The 21,029-nt window shown below is 47.3% G+C and overlaps 1 protein-coding gene across 1 annotated transcript in view; it reads right to left on the bottom strand.

Annotated features, from left to right (window-relative positions):
• LOC128931425 (uncharacterized) overlaps positions 1 to 21,029 on the bottom strand; it is a 94,366-nt gene that overhangs the window by 54,400 nt on the left and 18,937 nt on the right. Inside the window, exon 9 of the mRNA XM_054252388.2 lies at positions 12,149 to 12,387. Within this exon, the coding sequence (XP_054108363.2) occupies positions 12,149 to 12,387 (239 nt within the window). The remainder of the gene's footprint in view (positions 1 to 12,148; positions 12,388 to 21,029) is intronic.

Genomic DNA, 21,029 nt, shown 5'->3' with positions numbered 1-21,029 from the left:
ATATTTAACAAAATAAGTGCAAGATTTGTATGCTGAAAACTACAAAATGTCATGAAAGAAATTAAAGACCTAAATAAATGGGAAAACATCCTATGTTCATGGACCAGAAGGCATAATATTAGTAGAACAGTATTTTCTAAATTGATCTACACATTCAACACAATTTCTAAAAATCTAAGGTTTTTTCTTTGCAGAAATTGATGAGCTAATACTAAAACTAATATGGAATTGTAAGGGCCTCCAAATAGCCAAAATAACCTTGAAAAGAAAGACAAGCTAGAGGACTTACGTATTCTAATTTTAAAACACTACAAAATTACAATAATCAAAACAGTGTGGCATTGGTATAAAAACAGACATATGGAACAATGGAATAGAATAAAGAGCCCAGCTGGGCTCGGTGGCTCATGCCTGTAATCCCAGCTTTTTGGGAGGCCAAGGCAGGCGGATCATGAGTTCAGGAGATTGAGACCATCTTGGCCAACATGGTGAAACCCCATTTCTACTAAAATACAAAAAAATTAGCCGGGCATGGTGGTGTGCATCTGTAGCCCCAGCTACTTTGGAGGCTGAGGCAGGAAAATCACTTGAACCAGGCGACGGAGGTTGCAGTGAGCCGAGATTGCACCATTGCACTCCAGCTTGGTGACAGAGCTAGACTCTGTCTCAAAAAACAAAAAAGAGCCCAGAAACAAATTCATACATCTAGGGCCAAATGATTTGCAGTAAGGGTGCCAAGACTATTAAAAGGGGAAAGAACAGCCTGCAACAGATGGTGCTGGAATAACTGGATTTCCACATGTAAAAGAATGTGACTAGAACCCTACCTCACATCGTCTATGAAAATTAAAATAAAGACTGAGATGTAAGAGCTAAAACTGTAAAATTATTTGTGCATGTGTGTGTGTGTGTGTGTGTGTGTGTGTGTGTGTGAATTTCACTTTTGTTGCCCAGGCTGGAGTGCAATGGTCTGATCTTGGCTCACCACAACCTCTGCCTCCTGGGTGCAAGCAATTCTCCTGTCTCAGCCTCCTGAGTAGCTGGGATTACAGGCGCGTGCCACCACGCCCAGCTAATTTTGTATTTTTAGTAGAGAGAGGGTTTCTCCATGTTGGTCAGGCTGGTCTCGAACTCCGGACCTCAAGGGGTCCACCCATCTCGGCCTCCCAGAGTGCTGGGGTTATAAATGTGAGACACTGTGCCTGGCCTAAAACTGTAAAATTCTTATTTAAAAAACCTAATTACACGAATGTTCATTGCAGCACTGTTTACAATAGCAAAGACCTGGAATCAACCCAAATGCCCATTGATAATAGACTGGATTGGAAAAATGTGGCACATATACACCATGGAATATTATGCAGCAATCAGAAATGATGAGTTCGTGTCGTTTGTAGGGACGTGGATGAATCTGGAAAACATCATCCTCAGCAAACTGACACAAGAACAGAAAATGAAACACCGCATATTCTCACTCATAGGTGGGTGATGAAAAATGAGAACACATGGACACAGAAAGGGGAGTACTAAACACTGGGGTCTATTGGGGGGAAAAGGGGAGGGCCAGTGGGAGGGGGAGGTGGGGAGGGATAGCCTGGGGAGAAATGCCAAATGTGGGTGAAGGGGAGAAGAAAAGCAAAGCACACTGCCATGTGTGTACCTACGCAACTGTCTTGCATGCTCTGCTCATGTACCCCAAAACCTATAATCCAATAAAAAATTAAAAAAAAAAAACCTAATTAAGAGTAGATCTTTATGACCTTGGGTGAGGCAATGGTCTCTTAGATATGGCCAAGAAACCAAAGGAAAAGTTGATAAATTGGAATTCATCAAAATTAAAATCTTGCATGCATCAAAGGACACCATCAAGTAAGTGAAAAGATGACCACAGAATGGGAAAAAATATTTGCCCATGATACAAAATAAAATCATGTACTGGATAAAGGACTTGTATGCAGACTATATAAAGCACTCTTACAACTCAACGACAAAAAGACAAATAACCCAATTAAAATGTAGGCAGAAGAGTGGAAGAGACATTACTCCAAGGAGGAGAGGCAAGTGGCCAATGAGCACATGAAAAGATGCTCAGCATCCTTGGTTGTCAGGGAAATGCAAATGAAAACTCAGTGAGACACTGTTCACACCCACCAAGATGGCACAAGCAGAAAATAACAAGTGCTGGTGGGGATGTCAGAATTCAGAACCCTCAGACACTGCTGACAGGAATGCACAATAGTGCAGACACTTTGCAATAGTTTGACAGTTCCTCAAAAAGTTAAGCACAGAGTGCCTCTATGACCCAATTCTGCTCCTAGGTATGTGCCAGAGAGAACTGGAAATACACATTCACACAAAAAACATTATTTATAATAGTCAAGAAATTGAAACAACCCAAATGCCTATCAATGAGTTAATGGATAAACAAAATATGGTCTAGCCATACAATGGAATATTACTCAGCCATAAAAAGAAGGACTTTCTGGTATATGACCAGGCTCCTAGGCCATAGATTTGGGGGCTCCAGAGAAGGACTCATTCAAAGGCCTCTCTTTGAAGCAGCTGGAGGTGCCATTGGGTTTAGGACCCAGTGGTATTCACCAACTTTGGGGCTTTGCATTCAACTGGCTGGCCCCAGCACCTATCTGCTGGCTGGGATTCCCATCTGTGCAGATCTGTGCCTTTCCATGGGCGTAGTTCAATCCAGACAGCAATGGCACAGGCTCCCCAAGGATCAGCTTGGAGGGCAGACCCAAGGATTCCTGAATGGTGTGACTCACGAGGCTAGCTTCCTCCTGGCCCCCAGCTGGGTTCAGCTGCCCAGGGTGAGAGTCAGCGAGCTGATGCAGGTGTCCTCCCCGCTTCCACAAGCGAGGGACACTCTGACATTCTGGAGGGCAATGGAATACTCTAAAGACTCCTGAGGGTAGCAGGGCTTTCCAGAATAGCGGGTTCCCCTCCGATCTCATGCAGCACAGCCTTCCTCCATCACTTGGTGTGTCTCCAAGCACAACAGGGTTCCACTTTCTTCCTAAAAATCCCTGCTTCCTTCTCAGCCCTAAGTACCCCATCCTGGCTCTGGAGCCAGCAGCCACATGGCACAGGGCCAGTCTGGTGCCTCTTGGCCTTCTGTAGTGTATGTGTTGCCCATGCCTCCTTCCATGCCACCACTGGCTACAGCACAGCCCAAGAATCCTAGCGGGCAGCAACTGCATTACATGCACACATAGGCATGCACACACACAAGCACACACACATATGCACAGCCACACACACACATGCACACCACAGCCACATGCACACGTGCACAACACAGTGACATGCACGCATGCACACCACAGCTACATGTACATGTGAACACCACAGCCACACACACACCTGCATGCCACAGCCACATGTATGCATGCACATCCACACACACACACCACACACCACACACGTGCATGTTGTGCACACATGACACTACATCACACCACATTCCCACACACGTGCACACTCACATGCCACACACACTCTCCAACACACTGGATGAGCTGCACAGCCCTGGGACCTGACCCCTATGTACCCTGGCAGCTGTGCCCAGGTGAGCTGCACTGGACACTACCCCAACCAGCAGCTCTGTGAAGTCTGACAAGCTTAAGTCTTCCATCTTATAAATGAGACACTGACGCTCCAGGAAGTGAGCTGCCCCTCACTCAAGGTCACAGGAAGGCCACCACCCAACCTCCCTTCACTCCAGTTTCTTTTCCTACAAAGACCCTAACGTGTTCATCAGAGATGTCCTCATTCCAGGCCCTCAGTGACCAGTGCCTGGGCTCTAAGCCTGACCCTCTTGTCCCCACTCTCTGCCCCGCAGCGCCTTCTCCATGCCTGAAGAACACAGGCCTGTGATGGGGGCTGGGGCATGGCCAGGACTGCCGGATGCTGGAGGGCTTCTGCCCCCGGATGGCTTCAGCCAGGCCCCGCCACCCCTGGAGGCAGTGTCAGCTGCACACGCAGGGGCTCTCCTAGTCTGCCATGCATGGCATGGTCCCCAGAGCCAGACCCCCCCCCACAGAGGACTGTGGTCTTCCTTCGCATTTGGCTGTACGGGCTAAGCAAGACCATGCTCTCCTTCCACAGCATCATCAGCTCATGGGGCTGAGTGGAGGGTCAAGGTGGGGTGAGGGTGTAGGAGTGAGCATGGGGGACACTCCTGAGGGAGCCTGTGGTGTGATCTCAGCTCACTATAACCGCCGCCTCTCAGGTTCAAGTGATTCTCATGCCTCAGCTTCCCAACTAGCAGGGATTACAGGCGCCCGCCACCACCCTTGGCTAATTTTTTTGTATTTTAGTAGAGATGAGGTTTCACTATATTAGCCAGGCTGGTCTCGAACTCCTGACCTCAAGTGATCTGCCCACCTCAGCCTCCCAAAGCACTGGGATTTCAGGTGTGAGTCACCGTGTCTAGCCTATCCATTTTTATTTTATAATTTTTAGACACAGGGTCTCATTCTGTTGCCCAGGCTGGAGGGCAGTGGTGCCATCATGGCTCACTGTAGCCTCCACCTCTTGGGCTCAAGTGACCACTCCTGAGTAGCTGGGACTACAGGTATGCACCACCATGCTTGGCTAACATATTTCATATTTGCAGAGATGGGGTCTTGATGTGTTTCCCAGGCTGGTCTTGAACTCCTGACCTCAAGCAATCCTCCCACCTCAGCCTCAGTGGCACTGATCCCACTCATAAGGCTTCACCCTCACGACCCGACCACGTCCCAGAGGCACGCCTAACCCTGTCACTTGTGGGTGAGGATTTCAATGTAGGTATTGGGGGGGGAGCGTAGACATTCAAGTGGTTGCAGGGAGGACAGAGAGGATGGTAAGGTGGCAGCCAGGGGCCCAGGGTCTTTGACCTGAGCAACAGAGAACTGGAGTTGTCCATTATGAAATGAGGGAGCAAGCAGAGAAGCAGATTTGTGAAGTGAGATGAACTTCGGCCTTGGGCATCCTGCCAGCAGCACCCCAGGATGGCGAGGTCCATGGGAGGACTTTCCCAGAGTGACCATCTCGCCTGTGTCCGAGCACCCTTCCATCAGCACCGTGGCTTCCCAGGTCTCCTGGGCCTACTGACCACATGCTCAGCACAGCTGTGGTCCCCTGTGTCCCAGGACTGCGCTGGCCCACCCTGGGGTAGATGGTGCTGTGCAATTCCACCCTACATGCTGGCCTCCCAAAGCAACCTTGACGCTCCATCAAGTGGTGGGATCAGTGTCCTTTTCCCAGAACTCAGCCTGGAACCCAGGAAGAAGCTCCGGGCCCTCCCAAAAATTAGACACAAATGGTTAGTACTAACATTGCTAGATCTCTGGAGGGTAGCTGAAGGGCTACCATAACCCAGCGAATGTCAAATTGAGGAAGCAGTGTGACCTTGCCCTCACAGGCAAGGAGAGTCTGGCGGTGTTTTCATGTGGTGGTGCCCACAAGCCTCCAGGACAGTGAAGTCCTGAAGACAGATGGGGCTGGCGTTCCCATAGTGGAGGGGAGCCCACCTCCAGATAGTTCTGGAAGGAGCAGAGCAGACCTTTTCCCCAAGGAATTGTTTGTCTGTTTTAACCTGTCTGGGTCAAAAAATTTCATTTTGCCTAACTCAGAACTCTCTCAGGATGGAGCAGTGGCTAATTGAAGGGTGGGCTTTGATAACTTTGAAAGTTCAATAAAAGCCACTGCCACCTGGGGCAACTGGCTAAAGGGCATTTGTGAAAAACCTGCAGCTAACACTGCTGAAAAAAATCATAGATGACACAAATAAACAGAAACACATCCCATGCTCCTGGACAGTAAGAATCAATATTGTGAAAATGACAATGTTGCCCAAAGCAATCTACAGCTTCTATGCAATTCCTGTCAAAATGACAACATCATTTTTCACAGAATTAGGAAAAGAAATCCTAAAATTTACATAGAATTGGCCAGGCATGGTGGCTCAAGCCTGTAATCCCAGCAATTTGGGAGGCCAAAGTGGGTGCATCACTTGAGGTCAGGAGTTCAAGACCAGCCTGGCCACCATGGCGAAACCCCATCTCTCCCAAAAATACAATAAAAATAAAAATAAATTAGCCAGCTATTGTGGCACATTCCTGTAATACCAGCTACTTGGGAGGCTGAGGCAGGAGAATCTGGGAGGCGGCTTAAACCCAGGAAGCAGAGGTTGCAATGAGCCGAGATTGCTCCACTACACTCCAGCCTAAGCAACAGAGTGAGAATCTGTCTCAAAAAAAAAAAAAAAAAAAAAAAATCGTATGGAACCAAGAAAGAGTCCAAATAGCCAACGCAATTCTAAGCAAAAACAAATATGGAGGGACCACATTACCCAACTTGAAATTATACTATCAGGCTATAGTGACTGAAACAGCATGATACTGGTATAAAAGTATGCACATAGACCAATGGAACAGAATAGAGAACCTAGAAATAAAGCCAACTACATACAGCCAATTGATCTTTAACAAAGTAAACAAAAACATAAATTGGAAAAAGGACATCTTACTTAATAAATGGTGCTGGGGAAACTGGCAAACCACATGTAGGAGCATGAAACTCAATGCCCATCTCTCACCTTACACAAAATCAACTCCAGATGGATCAAAGACTAAAGTCTAAGTCTTGAAGTCTGTTGGTCAGGCTAGTCTCGAACTCCTGACTCAGGTGATCTGTCCACCTCTGCCTCCCAAAGTGCTGGGATTACAGGTATAATCCCACTATGCCTGGCCTTATATACCACGTTTTCTTTGTCCACTCATGAGTTGATGGGCACGTAGGCTGGTTCCACGTCTTTGCAGTTGGGAATTGTGCTGCTGTGAACATGTGTGTGCAAGTGTCTTTTTCATATAATGACTTCTTTTCCTTTGGGTAGATACCTGGTAGTGGGATCAGGAAACTATAAAAATTCTGGAAGGATAATTCTATAAAAATTCTGAAACTAAAAAAAATTCCAGAAGACAACATTGGAAAAACTCTTCTAGGCATCAACTTAGGCAAAGAATTTGTGACTAGGAGCCCCAAAACAAATGCAACAAAAACAAAAATAAATAAATGGGACCTAGTTGAACGAAAAAGCTTCTACGCAGGAAAAGAAATAATCATCGGAGTAAACAGACAACCCACAGAGTGGGAGAAAATATTTGCAAACTATGCATTTGACAAAGGACTAAAAAACAGAATCTACAAGGAACTCGAACAAACCAGCAAGAAAAAACAAATAATCCCATTAAAAAGTGAGCAAGGGACATGAGAAGGTTTTACTTAGAATAATGGCCTCCGGCTCCATCCAAATTGCTGCAAAAGACATTATTTCATTCCCTTTAATGGCTGAGTAGTATTCCATGGTGTACATTCTCAAAAGAAGATACACAAATGACCAACAGACATAAGAAAAAATGCTCAACATCCCTAATCATCAGGGAAATGCAAATCAAAACCACAGTGAGCTACCATCTTACTTTTGCAAGAATGGCTATTATTAAAAAATCAGAAAATAGTAGTGTTGGCGCAGATGTGGTGGATGCTTATACGCCACTGGTAGGAATGCCAGTCAGTTCAGCCACTTTGGAAAACAGTATGGAGACTCCTTAAAGAGCTGAAAGTATTTGCACCATTCAATCTAGCAATCCCGTTACTGGGTATCTACTCAAAGGAAAAGAAGTCATTATATGAAAAAGACACTTTCACACATATGTTCACAGCAGCACAATTCCCAACTGCAAAGACACGGAACCAGCCTAAGTGCCCATCAACTCATGAGTGGACAAAGAAAACATGGTATATGAGGCCAGGCCCAGTGGCTCACACCTGTAATCCCAGCACTTTGGGAGGCCGAGGTGGACAGATCACCTGAGGTCAGGAGTTCAAGACCAGTCTGGTCCATATGGTGAAACCACCTCTCTATTAAAAAAACAAAAATTAGTGCGGCTTGGTGGCAGGTGCGTTTAGTCCCGGCTGTTTGGGAGGCTGAGGCAGGAGAATCACTTAAACCCTGGAGGTGCAGGTTGCAGTGAGCTGAGATTGTGCCACTGTACTCCAGCCTGGACGACAGAGTGAGACCCTGTCTCAAAAAACTAAACTAAAATAAAGAAAATGTGGTATAGATACACGATGGAATACTACTCAGGCATTAAAGGGAATGAAATCATGTCTTTTGCAGCAATTTGGATGGAGCTGGAGGCCATTATTCTAAGTGAAATAACTCAGGAGTGAAAAAACTAAATATCCTATGTTCTCACTTACAAGTAGGAGCTAAGCCATGAGCGCACAAAGGCATACAGAATGACATCATGGACTTTGGAAGCTCAGAAGCGGGAGGCCTGGAGGGAAGCCAGGGATAAAACACCACATATTGGGTACAATGCACATTATCTAGGTGAGGGGTACACTAAAATCTCAGCAGACCACTAACCATTCATCCAAGTAACGAAAAATCCTTGTGCCCCAAAAGTTATTGAAATAAAAATTAAAAATAAACAAATAAAAAGAAAGAATGAAAAACCTGCAGCCAATACCATATATGCAGGCAGCTGAAAGTTTTCACCCTAAGATTAGGAGCAAGGGAGTCCACTCTGACCATTTCTGTTCAACATAGGACTGAAAGTCCTAGCCAGAGCAATGAGGAAAGAAAAAAAAATAAAATAAAAGGCAACCAAATCAGAAAGGAAGAACTGCAGTGCTTTCCAGTCACAGATGACATCAACCTATGTGTAGAAAATTCTATGATTCAACAAGACCTTCTCAAAGCTAACAAACAAATTAACCACAGTTACAGTTGAGGATCAAAACTAAGAAAATATATTTTTTGTTAAAAAGTTGTATTTTTATGTATCAGCAAAGAAAACTCTGAAAAAATATTAAGAAAACAATTTCAAGCTTGTCATAGTGGTTCATGCCTGTAATCCCAGCACTTTGGAAAGTGGGAGAATCACTTGAGCCCAGGAGTTCAAGACTAGCCTGGGCAACATAGAGAGACCTCATCGCTACAAAACAAAACAAAATATACAAAAATGTAGCCAAGCATGGTGGCACTACTCAGAGGCGGAGGCAGGAGAACTGCTTGATCCTGGGAGGTGGCAGTGTAGTGAGCCTGGACGGTACCAGTGCACTCCAGCTTGGGCGACAGAGCCAAAAAAAAAGAAAGAAAGAAAAGAAAATGATTCCATTGATAATAGCATAAAAAAGAAAACAAGTACTTAGGAACACATTAACCATTGAGGTACACAACTCATATCCTGAAAACTACAAAACATGGCTGAAAGAAATTACAGAAGCCAGGCACAGTGGCTCATGTCCTGTCGTCTCAACACTTTTGGAGGCCAGGGCAGGTGGATTGCTTGAGCCCAGAGGTTAGAGAACAGTCTGGGCAACATGGCAAAACCCCATCTTCACAAAACATAAAACAATCAGTGGGGCATGGTGGTGCACACCTGTAGTCCCAGCTACTTGGGAGGCTGAAGTGGGTTGAACCTGAGGGTCGAGGCTGCAATGAGTGGTGATCATGCCACTGCACTCCAGCCTGAGCAATGAGTGAGACCCTGTCTCAAAAAGAAAAAAATTAAGGAAGAAGACCTAAATAAATGAATAAATGGAAAGATCCTGAGCTCCTGGATTAAAGGACTTAATATTGTTAAGGAGGTGATGCTCCCCAAGGCAACCTACAGAATTTATGCAATCCCCATGAAAATCCCATCAGTCTTTTTTTTTTTTTGCACAAATGGAAAAACCAATTCTAAAATTTATATAGAGTTGAAAGGGACCCCAAATAGCCAAAATAGTCTTTTTTTCCTGCCCCCCACAATCTGGAATTTTAAACAAAGTTGGAAAACTTACTCTTCCCAATTTCAAAACATACCACAAAGCTACAACAATCAGAATAGTGTGTTATTGATGACAGGACATACAAACCAATGGACTGGAAATGAGAGTACAGAAATAAACCTTCATATCTATGGCCAATTGATTTTCAACAAGGGTGCTAAGACCATTTGATGGGAAAAAGAACAGTTTTTTCAATAGAAGGTACTGGAATAACTGAATTTCCACATGCAAAAGAACGTGGTTGGATTCTTACATCACACCTTACACAAATATTAGGTGAGACACTTCAAAGTAAAGATGAACTATTAGGTTCTTAGAAGAAAACATAGATGTGAATCTTTGTGACCTAGGTTAGCAATTTCTTGCTTCAGTATGACATCTAAATAAGTTGGATTTCACTAAAATTAAAAAATTTTGTGTATCAAAGGACATCTCAGGAAAATGAAAAAACCTACACGATGAGAGAGAACTATTCACCAATTATACCTCTGATGTGCACCCAGTATCCAGAATATATAAAGAACACTCACAATTCAACATCAGAAACACAAAGAATCCAATTTAAAAATGGGCAAAGGACTTGACTAAACTTTTCATAGAATGGCCCCAAAGCCCATGAAATGGTGCTTGGTGTCATCAGTCATCCGGGAAGCACAAACTGAAATCAGGAGGTTCAACATCACACTCGAGGATGGCTAGAAGTGAAAAACACAAACCCCGGAAAACAGTGTGTCAGTGAGGATGTGGAGAAGCCAGAAACCTCAGACAAAGCTGGCAGGAACATAAAATGGTGCAGCCACTGCAGAAAAGAGTGCAATGGTTACAGACCATTGTAGCACTCACCTCCTAAGTTCAAAGTGAAACAGAATTACCCTGTGACCCAGCAATTCCACTCCTAGATACAGACACCAAAAGGTGTGAAAACAGGTGTTCAGACACACATATGTCCAAGAAGGCTGCAGCAGTGTTACTCACTGAAGGTGGGGACCACACTCACGTGCATCTGCTGAAGAACGAATAAACCAGAGTGGATCATCTATGAATGGAATATTATTCAGCCAGGAACAGGCATAAGTGCTGAAACTGTCTGCAGTGCAGGCGAATCAACTGTCCACAGCTCAGCGAAAAAAGCCAGATGCAAAGGATAGGTATTTAGCGATGCCATTTCTCAAACCCACAGAGTAGCTAAGTCCCAGGGGAGAAGGCAGGTGGGTGAGTGCCAGGGGCTATGGAGGGGAGAGGAATGGGAATGGCTGCTTAAAGGGGCATGGGTTTCCTTTTTGAGTGATAAGTGATATTTTGGAACTGGGCAGAGGTGATGGCTGCCAGTTCTGTGAATATACCAAATGCTACTGAGTTGAATACTTTAAAATCATGGACTTTCTGTTATGCGAATTCCACTTCAACTTTTTAAAAAACATGCCAATTTTGTAATCCTGTGCCTATTCTGTCTCTCTCTGTGTCTCTCTGTCTCTCAGTTTCTCTCTGTGTGTCTCTCTGTCACTCTTTGTCTCTCTATTTCTGTGTCTCTCTGTCTCTCTGTGTGTCTCTCTGTCTCTCAGTTTCTCTCTGTGTGTCTCTCTCTGTCACTTTGTCTCTTTCTATTTCTGTGTCTCGCTGTCTCTCTCTGTGTCTTTCTGTCTCTCAGTTTCTCTCTGCGTGTCTCTCTCTGTCACTCTGTCTCTCTATTTCTGTGTCTCTCTGTCTCTCTCTGCATCTTTGTGTCTCTGTCTCTCTATTCCTCTGTGTCTTTCTCCTTCAGTCTCTCTATCCCTCTCTGTCTCTCTCTCTCTTTCTGTGTTTGTCTGTCTCTGTGTGTGTTCTCTCTCTCTCTGTGTCTCTCTCTGCATGGCCCTGTCTCTATCTTTCTCCATCTCTCTGTTCCTCTCTCTGTGTGTCTCTGTCTCTGTCTCTCTCTGTGTCTCTGTCTGTCTCTCTGTCTTTCTGTCGCTGTTTCTTCCCCAGGGTGTCCCCAAACCTCTCCGTTCTTTTGGGTCTTTAAGTTTGTGTATTTCCTCTGCAAGCCTGGCCTGTGCCCTGGCTCCTGGGAGCAGCCCCACCGCTGGGAGTGGTGGAGTCACCCTAAGAACGCCGGCTTTCCTCTCCAGGGAGCAGAAGGAGGAGGGGTGCCTGAATGACCCCGCAGGCTCAGTCCTGCTCCAGCCTCAGACCATCCTCCCCGAGGTAAGTGGGAAAGACCCCAGTGCCCGTTCCCTCTGTGCACAGACAAGAATGCCAGGGAGCACCAGGCAGGAAGCTCTGTCCCATTCCAGACTCTCCTGCCCTCCCCAAGACCACCCCATACCTTTGTCCAGCACGGGCCCAAATATGGCCAGGCTGTCGTGGATGGTGGTGCAGTTCCACCAACGACCTTGGAACTGATGCTGGCACTCCTGGATGCCAATCTTGATGCCCTTGGCCACGCTGGGCATGATCACGTAGTTCCTGCAGAAGTGCAGCTGCTTGGGGACCAGACCCGGGATGCTGGCACACCGGATGGGCTGCAAGCCCAGGGAGGAGTACTGCGGCCAGACTGCCAGTGACCTGTGAGGACAAGAGCCGGTCGTGGGTGTGGCGCCGGGACGGCAGCACAGACTAGTAGGCCCCAGACCCACTCCAGGGGCTCCAGCACATTTGGGGGGCGAGATGCAGCTTTCATCATGAAGGAAATCTGATTGTTTTATTTCGCTGAGACAGGAGAATTGCTTGAACCCAGGAGACGGAGGTTGCAGTGAGCTGAGATCGCACCACTGCACCCCAGCCTGGGCAACAAGAGCAAAACTCTGACTGAAAAAAAAAGAATCCCTATTAAAGATTCTCTATGGCCTCTAAAATAATGTTTATAAACCATGCCTTCTAAATTTTTTTTGAGACAGGATCTCACTCTGTTGCCCAGGCTGGAGTGCAATCGTGCGATCACAGCTCACTGCAGCCTCCAGATTTTCTGGGACTATAGGGACACACCGGCACAGCCAGCTAACTTTCATTTTCACATTTTTGTAGAGGCAAGACCCTGCTATGTTGCCCAGGCTAGCCCCAAACTTCTGGCCTCAAGCCACTCTCCCGCCCAAGCCTCCCAAAGTGCTGGGATTACAGGCATGAGCCCCCTTGCCCAGCCCTTAAGCCTGTATGTTATATCACAATGCTGTGTGCTGAATAAACACTCAATGCTGGCTATTTCATTTTTTTTTTTCTAGATGTTTTGATATCATCCATATGTTTTTCTACATGTCTTATCTGGAAGTCTGATTTTATGAGGAGGCCAGGATCCTGCCCTGCCCTGTCCCCAACACTCAGCTCAGAATCCAAGCTGTCCAGATCTGCAAAAGGAAACGACGCAGCCCTAGGTTCCTGCCCAGCACAACTGTATGGGCTGCATTCACACCAGGCTGACCTGGAGCCACTGGTAGACTCAAGGCTAGAACCTACGAACTCAGGCCGGGGACTGGGTCAGGTGGGGACTCCCAGAGGAGGAGGCCTGGCTTCTGGGGCATAGGAGTGACCCAGTGCAGAAATCGCTGTGAAACTCAGGACCATCCAGCCAGCCCACAGGCCTGCACTTGGCTATGTACCCCCAGATGTAAACAAGTGTCCACAACGAGACGTGTTTGGAAATCTTCCCAGGCCTTTGAGCCTGAGAGCAGGATCTTGGAAGCCACCCAACCATCCATCAATAGAAGTACGAATAAACAAATGAAGGCCACCTCTAGGGTGCCATGCTGCTTGAAACCGAAGGCCTGGGCTTGGGTGCGCACATAGGGAGGAGGGGTGCTCAATGGTGAGATGCTCCTGGTGCCCTCCACACCCCCCAGTCTGAACCCAAGAGCAGGCAACACCCATCCGAGGGTGAGGTCAGCACCGTGGCCACCTCACTCCACAGCTCCAGGTCAGCAGCTCCCAGGCTATGCTCTGCTTTGGTGAAAGCACACCTGTGCCTTTTAAATTGATGTAATTAAGTTTAAAATTAATTAAAATACAAGAAACATAAAGTTCAGTCTTTCAGTGGCACCAGCCATGCTTCACGTGTGGCCCCGTGGCTCCCCTGAATGGGACAGTTAGACAGGGAATGTTCCTATTGTCAGGGAAGCTGTGCCTGGCCAGCCTGGCTGAAGTGCTCTGCGTTTGACTGGGATGCTGGTTACCTGAGTGCTTCACGTCAGAATGAATTGAGCTATGACGTAGGGTCTTCCATTTTGCTGTACAAAATACGCCTCAAATTAGAAGGAATCACCAGGTCCTTTTGGGTACTGGTGGAGGTGGGTGGAGGGAGAGGGTTCCTCATAGTTACGACCACCTGTCAATGTGCCCACTGGATCCAACCAGTCTGGCCTCCGGACTGGACTGCCAGTGTTCAGCGTCCCCAGCACATCCAGCACGTCCACACCCTGGAGACCTGGCCTCCCTCTTCCTGGCCACCCTCCCTCCTGCCTGGCCCCCATCTGAGTGCATAACCTCGAACCAGACCCCATGGGCATCCCCAACCCCTACCCAAGCCAGTGTCCCTGCAGTCGGTGCTTGCAGAGTGAGGTCCTCGGTCACTCCCTCATTCATTCACTACACGCTTGTTCCCTCCCTCATTCATTCACTACAGGCTTGTTCCCTCCCTCATTCATTCACTACAGGCTTGTTCCCTCCCTCATTCATTCACTACAGGCTTGTTCCCTCCCTCATTCATTCACTACACACTTGTTTCCTCCCTCATCCATTCACTACACGCTTGTTTCCTCCCTCATTCCTTCACTACACACTTGTTCCCTCCCTCGTTCATTCGCTACACGCTTGCTCACTCCCTCATTCCTTCACTACACATTTGTTCCCTCCGTCATTCATTCACTTTACTTTTGTTCCCTCCCTCGTTCGTTCACTACACACTTGTTCACTCCCTCATTTGTTTACTACACGCTTGTTCCTCCCTCATTCGTTTACTTTACGCTTGTTCACTCCCTTGTTCATTCACTACATGCTTGTTTATTCCCTCATTCATTCACTTCACACTGGCTCACTCCCTCATTCGTTCACTACATGCCTGTTCCCTCCCTCATTTGTTCGTTACACTCCTGCTCACTCCCTCATTTGTTTGCTACATGCCTGCTCACTCCCTCATTTGTTCACTACACGCTTGCTCCCTCCCTCATTCATTCACTACATGCTTGTTCCCTCCATCATTCATTCGCTACACGCTTGTTCCCTCCCTCATTCGTTCCTTACACGCTTGTTCCCTCCCTCATTCGTTCGCTACATGCCTGCTCACTCCCTCATTCGTTCGCTACATGCCTGCTCACTCCCTCATTCGTTCGCTACATGCCTGCTCACTCCCTCATTCGTTCGCTACATGCCTGCTCACTCCCTCATTCATTTGCTACAAGCTTGTTCCCTCCCTCATTCGTTTGCTACACGCTTGTTCCCTCCCTCATTCGTTTGCTACACGCTTGTTCCCTCCCTCATTCGTTTGCTACACGCTTGTTCCCTCCCTCATTCGTTCGCTACACGCCTGCTCACTCCCTCATTTGTTCGTTACACGCTTGTTCCCTCCCTCATTCGTTTGCTACACGCTTGTTCACGCCCTCATTCGTTTACTTTACACTTGTTCACTTCCTCATTCATTCACTATACACAGGTGCCCCACCCCAGGTGTCCCTGTGCACCCTCTCCACCGTCCTGCAGATCCCAGTACCCCCAGGAAGACCAGCCCTGGTGTAGGCTGGGTTGATGTCCCTGATCTAGGTAGCTAGGTGGTCTTTTTCTATGTTCCCGTCCCCATCCTCTCTCTTTCTTTGAATCCTGACCACTGGATGACTGTCCTGGGTCCCTAGGGTATGGTCTGCACTGCCACATGGGGGTGGCAGGAAAGCTCCCTGCCCAGTGGAGTGGTGGCCAAGGTCAGCTGTCTCTGACCTGGACTGTGGGAGAGACGCCACTGGACAGGAGAAGACGGGTTGAACCAGGCCAGGGAGGTTCCCATAGGGTTTTTAACCCATGCACCTCAGAATGCGCAGGAGCCCCAGCAAAGGGGCCTCAGGTGCCCATGTAGGGTGAGGCTGGGAGACCAACTGTCTGCTTCACCCAGGACTCTTGCAGGGGCTTCCAGGCTGGAGTGCAATGGCACGATCTCGGCTCACTGCAACCTTTGTCTTCTGGCTCAAGTGATTCTCCTGCTTCAGCCTCCTGAGTAGCTGGGGTTACAGGTGTGTACCACCATGCCCAGTTACTTGTTTTATTTTTAGTAGAGACAGGATTTTGTCATGTTGGCCAGGCTGGTCTCAAATTCCTGACCTCAGGTGATCCACCCACCTCAGCCTCCCAAAGTGCTGGGATTACAGGCGTGAGCCACTGTGCCCAGACGAGGGGCTTTTCATTTTTAAGCCAGGGTGAGGTGGTTGCTCCAGGTGAGGTGCCTCCATTCCATGAACCCAGATGCTCCCCCTTCACCCATTCTATGGTGTGACTCCATGTGGGATGTTACTTGCAAAACATCCAGCACTCGCCTGGCATGGTAGCTCATGCCTGTAATTCCAGCACTTTGGGAGGCCAAGGTGGGCAGATCATGAGGTCAGGAGTTCGAGACCAGCCTGACCAACATGTTGAAACCCAGCCTCTACTAAAAATACAGAAAATTAGCCAGGTGTGGTGGCATGCACCTGTGATCCCAGCTACTTTGGAGGCTGAGGCAGGAGAATCACTTGAACCCAGGAGGCAGAGGTTGCAGTGAACCGAGATTGTGCCGCATTCCAGCATGAGCAACAGAACGAGACTCTGTCTCAAGAAAAATCCAAAAACAACAAAAACACCATCCAGCACTGGTTCAGGATGTGCCTGCTGCAGTGCTTGGGACAGAGCAGACTGACGTCAGCATAAAAAGACAAGATGGGCAGATGGAGAATGGAGAGCAGCGGCTGTGGGATAAAGCAGGCGGACCTCGGGGTGAGGTGAGACTTTGATGTCCAAAGGCTGCCTCTTTTCCAGATGTTTGAAAAGCTTCCTAATGGAATGCCGTAGGGGAAAAGCATTTGAGTGTCATGGCTGAGGTCAGGGAGTGTGTCTGAGAAGGGCTGGGTACTTAGGCTCTGGGGTCAGTCCGACTCACAGCTGGGGAAGTGAGCCAAAGGTGTCAGAAAGAAGGAAAAGCCTGAGTAGCTGAATGTCTTGTTTACTTGGAGACAGGATGAGGAGAGACAAAGGAATCCAGTTGCAGGTAGCTGCTTTCAAAGTAGGGACTGCCTGGGGGATGTGGGAGGCGGCCATTTCCAAGGCGCGTCCCTTCACCATGGCTAGATGCTGGATTCATTCTGGGGACTGCCACTCTGCCAACCCCAGAATGGCATGACCAGCATGGCGCCGGGGCCACCTTGGCTCACAGGCTTGGGGCTCAGAGGGGCGGCCTTGTCCCTGGTCTCTAGGGAAAGCAGAGAGGGAGACTCCTAAGTCTGAAGCCTCCATCCTCAGGGTGCTGAGTCAGCCAGCCAGCTCTGGCCCCCTCTCATCCTCCTCCTGGGCGGGCCCTCAACTACCACCTTCCTGAGTGTGGCCAGGGTGCAGGTGGCCAGCTGCCAGCCCAGAGGTGGCTCCAGTATCCCCGGCCTCTGCCAGCCCTGATGGGACCCCTCCCTTGACCGGCCCTTGTGGACTTGGGGTCGGGGTGGGTTCTCCTGCCTCCTGTGGACCAGAGGGCCTCTCCAGTTCCTTGAGTTGCTTCCTGAGAGATTTCTCCTTCTGATAGCACCAGGCCACCAGAAGAGCTGGGCCACACAGAGCCTGCCTGAGGAGGGTGGCAAGCTGACAGGTGCAGGGAGCTGCTGTGGGGCCAGGGAGCAGCGCAGGGGAGGCCCACTGGCTGCCAGATTTCGTCTGGGCCTTGAGGATCAACTGGGTCATTAAAAAGAAAATCAAATGTAAGGCTGGGCACGGTGGCTCATGCTTGTGATCTCAGCACTTTGCAAGGCTGAGGCAGGTGGATTGCTTGAGGCCAGGAGTTCACGACCAACCTGTGTAACAAAGCAAGACTCCAACCTGTGTAACATAGCAATGCTCGGGAAACCCTGACCTGTAACTGCCTCCTCCCACACCCTGTGAGCCAGGCTTGCCTGGGGCAAGGGACAGACAGGCCTATCTCAGGGTCTTGCCAGGGACTAGTGACCAGCGAATCAGGGAGAGGCTTTGCAAATGGCGAGTGAACGGGATGCCCTGTCCTCCTCCTCGGGGTTGTGTGTTCCCAGGGTCCCGTTCTCAGCCCAAGTTCTCACAATGCATCAAATATTACGAAACCTGGGCTCCCGGATCCGACTTTGGAACATGAAAAGGACATTCACGCCCACACTGGGGAGGTGGGTCTGCTTAGCCAGTGTTGACGCTGCAGTGCTGCTCTCTGGCTTTGTATTTTTTGTAGAGCTGGGGTCTTGCAGCACTGGGAACCAGCAGACCCTGCCTCCCTCTTCCCTGCTCACGCTGGCGTTTCCTGACCACCTCTGAGTTCCAACACCTAAGCTTCTCAGACCCAGAGAAGGGTAGGGATCTAAGGGCCCAACCACCACCTTGGGCATCTTGCTGTGTAAGCTCCAGGGACCTGGCCGCCACTGTCTCCACCATCCCATCACCATGGCCTTTATTATTTGTAAAATTTTATTAAAACTATAATATAGCAAAGACCTGGAATAAACCCAAATGCCCATTGATAATAGACTGGATTGGAAAAATGTGGCACATATACACCATGGAATATTATGCAGCAATCAGAAATGATGAGTTTGTGTCGTTTGTAGGGACATGGATGAATCTGGACAACATCATCCTCAGCAAACTGACACAAAAACAGAAAATGAAACACCGCATATTCTCACTTATAGGCGGGTGATGAAAAATGAGAACACATGGACACAGAAAGGGGAGTACTAAACACTGGGGTCTATTGCGGGGAAAAGGGGAGGGCCAGTGGGAGGGGGAGGTGGGGAGGGATAGCCTGGGGAGAAATGCCAAATGTGGGTGAAGGGGAGAAGGAAAGCAAAGCACACTGCCATGTGTGTACCTACGCAACTGTCTTGCATGCTCTGCTCATGTACCCCAAAACCTAAAATCCAATGAAAAATTTTAAAAAAAATTATAATATTCTAATTTGCAAAATTAATTATTTTAATTTAAAAAATTTATAAAATTTTTTTAATTGCATTTTAGGTTTTGGGATACATGTGCAGAACTTGCAAGATAGTTGCATAGGTACACACGTGGCAGTGTGATTTGCTGCCTTCCTCCCCTTCACCCACATCTAGCATTTCTCCCCATGCTATCCCTCCCCAGCTACCCCCCGTCCCTCCCCTATTCCCCCCAATAGACCCCAGTGTGTAGTGCTCCCCTTCCTGTGTCCATGTGTTCTCATTGTTCATCACCCGCCTATGAGTGAGAATATGCGGTATTTCATTTTCTGTTCTTGTGTCAGTTTGCTGAGAATGATGTTCTCCAGATTCATCCATGTCCCTACAAATGACACAAACTCATCGTTTTTGATTGCTGCATAATATTCCATGGTGTATATGTGCCACATTTTCCCAGTCCAGTCTATCATCGATGGGCATTTGGGTTGGTTCCAGGTCTTTACTATTGTAAACACTGCTGCAATGAACATTTGTATGCATGTGTCCTTATAGTAGAACGATTTATAGTCCTTTGGATATATACCCAGTAATGGGATTGCTGGGTCAAATGGAATTTCTATTTCTAAGGCCTTGAGGAATCGCCACACTGTCTTCCACAATGGTTGAACTAATTTACACTCCCACCAGCAGTGTAAAAGTGTTCCTATTTCTCCACATCCTCTCCAGCATCTGTTGTCTCCAGATTTTTTGATGATCGCCATTCTAACTGGCATGAGATGGTATCTCAATGTAGTTTTGATTTGCATTTCTCTAATAACCAGGGATGATGAGCATTTTTTCATATATTTGTTGGCCTCATGTATGTCTTCATTTGTAAAGTGTCTGTTCATATCCATTGCCCATTTTTGAATGGGCTTGTTTGTTTTTTTCTTGTAAATCTGTTTTAGTTCTTTGTAAATTCTGGACATCAGCCCTTTGTCAGATGGGTAAACTGCAAACATTTTTTCCCATTCTGTTGGTTGCCGATTCACTCTAGTGACTGTTTCTTTTGCTGTGCAGAAGCTGTGGAGTTTCATTAGGTCCCATTTGTCTATTTTGGCTTTTGTTGCCAATGCTTTTGGTGTTTTGGTCATGAAGTCCTTGCCTACTCCTATGTCCTGAATGGTTTTGCCTAGATTTTCTTCTAGGGTTTTTATGGTGCCAGGTCTTATGTTTAATTCTTTAATCCATCTGGAGTTAATTTTAGTGTAAGGTGTCAGGAAGGGGTCCAGTTTCTGCTTTCTGCACATGGCTAGCCAGTTTTCCCAACACCATTTATTAAACAGGGAATCCTTTCCCCATTGCTTGTTTTTGTCAGGTTTATCCAAGATTGTATGGTTGTAGATATGTTGTGGTGCCTCCAATGCCTCTGTTCTGTTCCATTGGTCTATATCTCTGTTTTGGTACCAGTACCATGATGTTTTGATTACTGTAGCCTTGTAGTATAGTTTGAAGTCCGGTAGTGTGATGCCTCCTGCTGTGTTCTTTTTGCTTAGAATTGACTTGGCTATGTGGGCTCTCTTTTGGTTCCATATGAAGTTCATGGTGGTTTTTTCCAGTTCTGTGAAGAAAGTCAATGGTAGCATTGAGTCTGTAATTACTTTGGGCAATATGGCCATTTTCATGATATTGATTCTTCCTAACCACGAACAGGGAATGTTTCTCCATCTGTTTGTGTCCTCTCTTATTTCGTTGAGCAGTGGTTTGTAGTTCTCCTTGAAGAGGTCCCTTATGTTCCTTGTTAGTTGTATTCCTAGGTATTTTATTCTCTTTGTAGCAATTGTGAATGGCAGTTCGCTCTTGATTTGGCTCTCTTTAAGTCTGTTATTGGTGTAGAGGAAGGCTTGTGATTTTTGCACATTGATTTTATATCCTGAGACTTTGCTGAAGTTGCTATTCAGTTTCAGGAGTTTTTGGGCTGAGGCAATGGGGTCTTCTAGATATACTATCATGTCGTCTGCAAATAGAGACAATTTGGCTTCCTCCTTTCCTATTTGTATACCCTTTATTTCTTTTTCTTGCCTGATTGCTCTGGCTAGAACTTCCAGTACTATATTGAGTAAG

The sequence above is a fragment of the Callithrix jacchus genome, chromosome 2 (assembly GCF_049354715.1).
Source record: "Callithrix jacchus isolate 240 chromosome 2, calJac240_pri, whole genome shotgun sequence".
Classification (NCBI taxonomy): domain Eukaryota; kingdom Metazoa; phylum Chordata; class Mammalia; order Primates; family Cebidae; genus Callithrix; species Callithrix jacchus.
The sequence above is the reverse complement of the archived record's forward strand: the minus strand, read 5'-3'. Positions and strand labels throughout refer to the sequence as shown.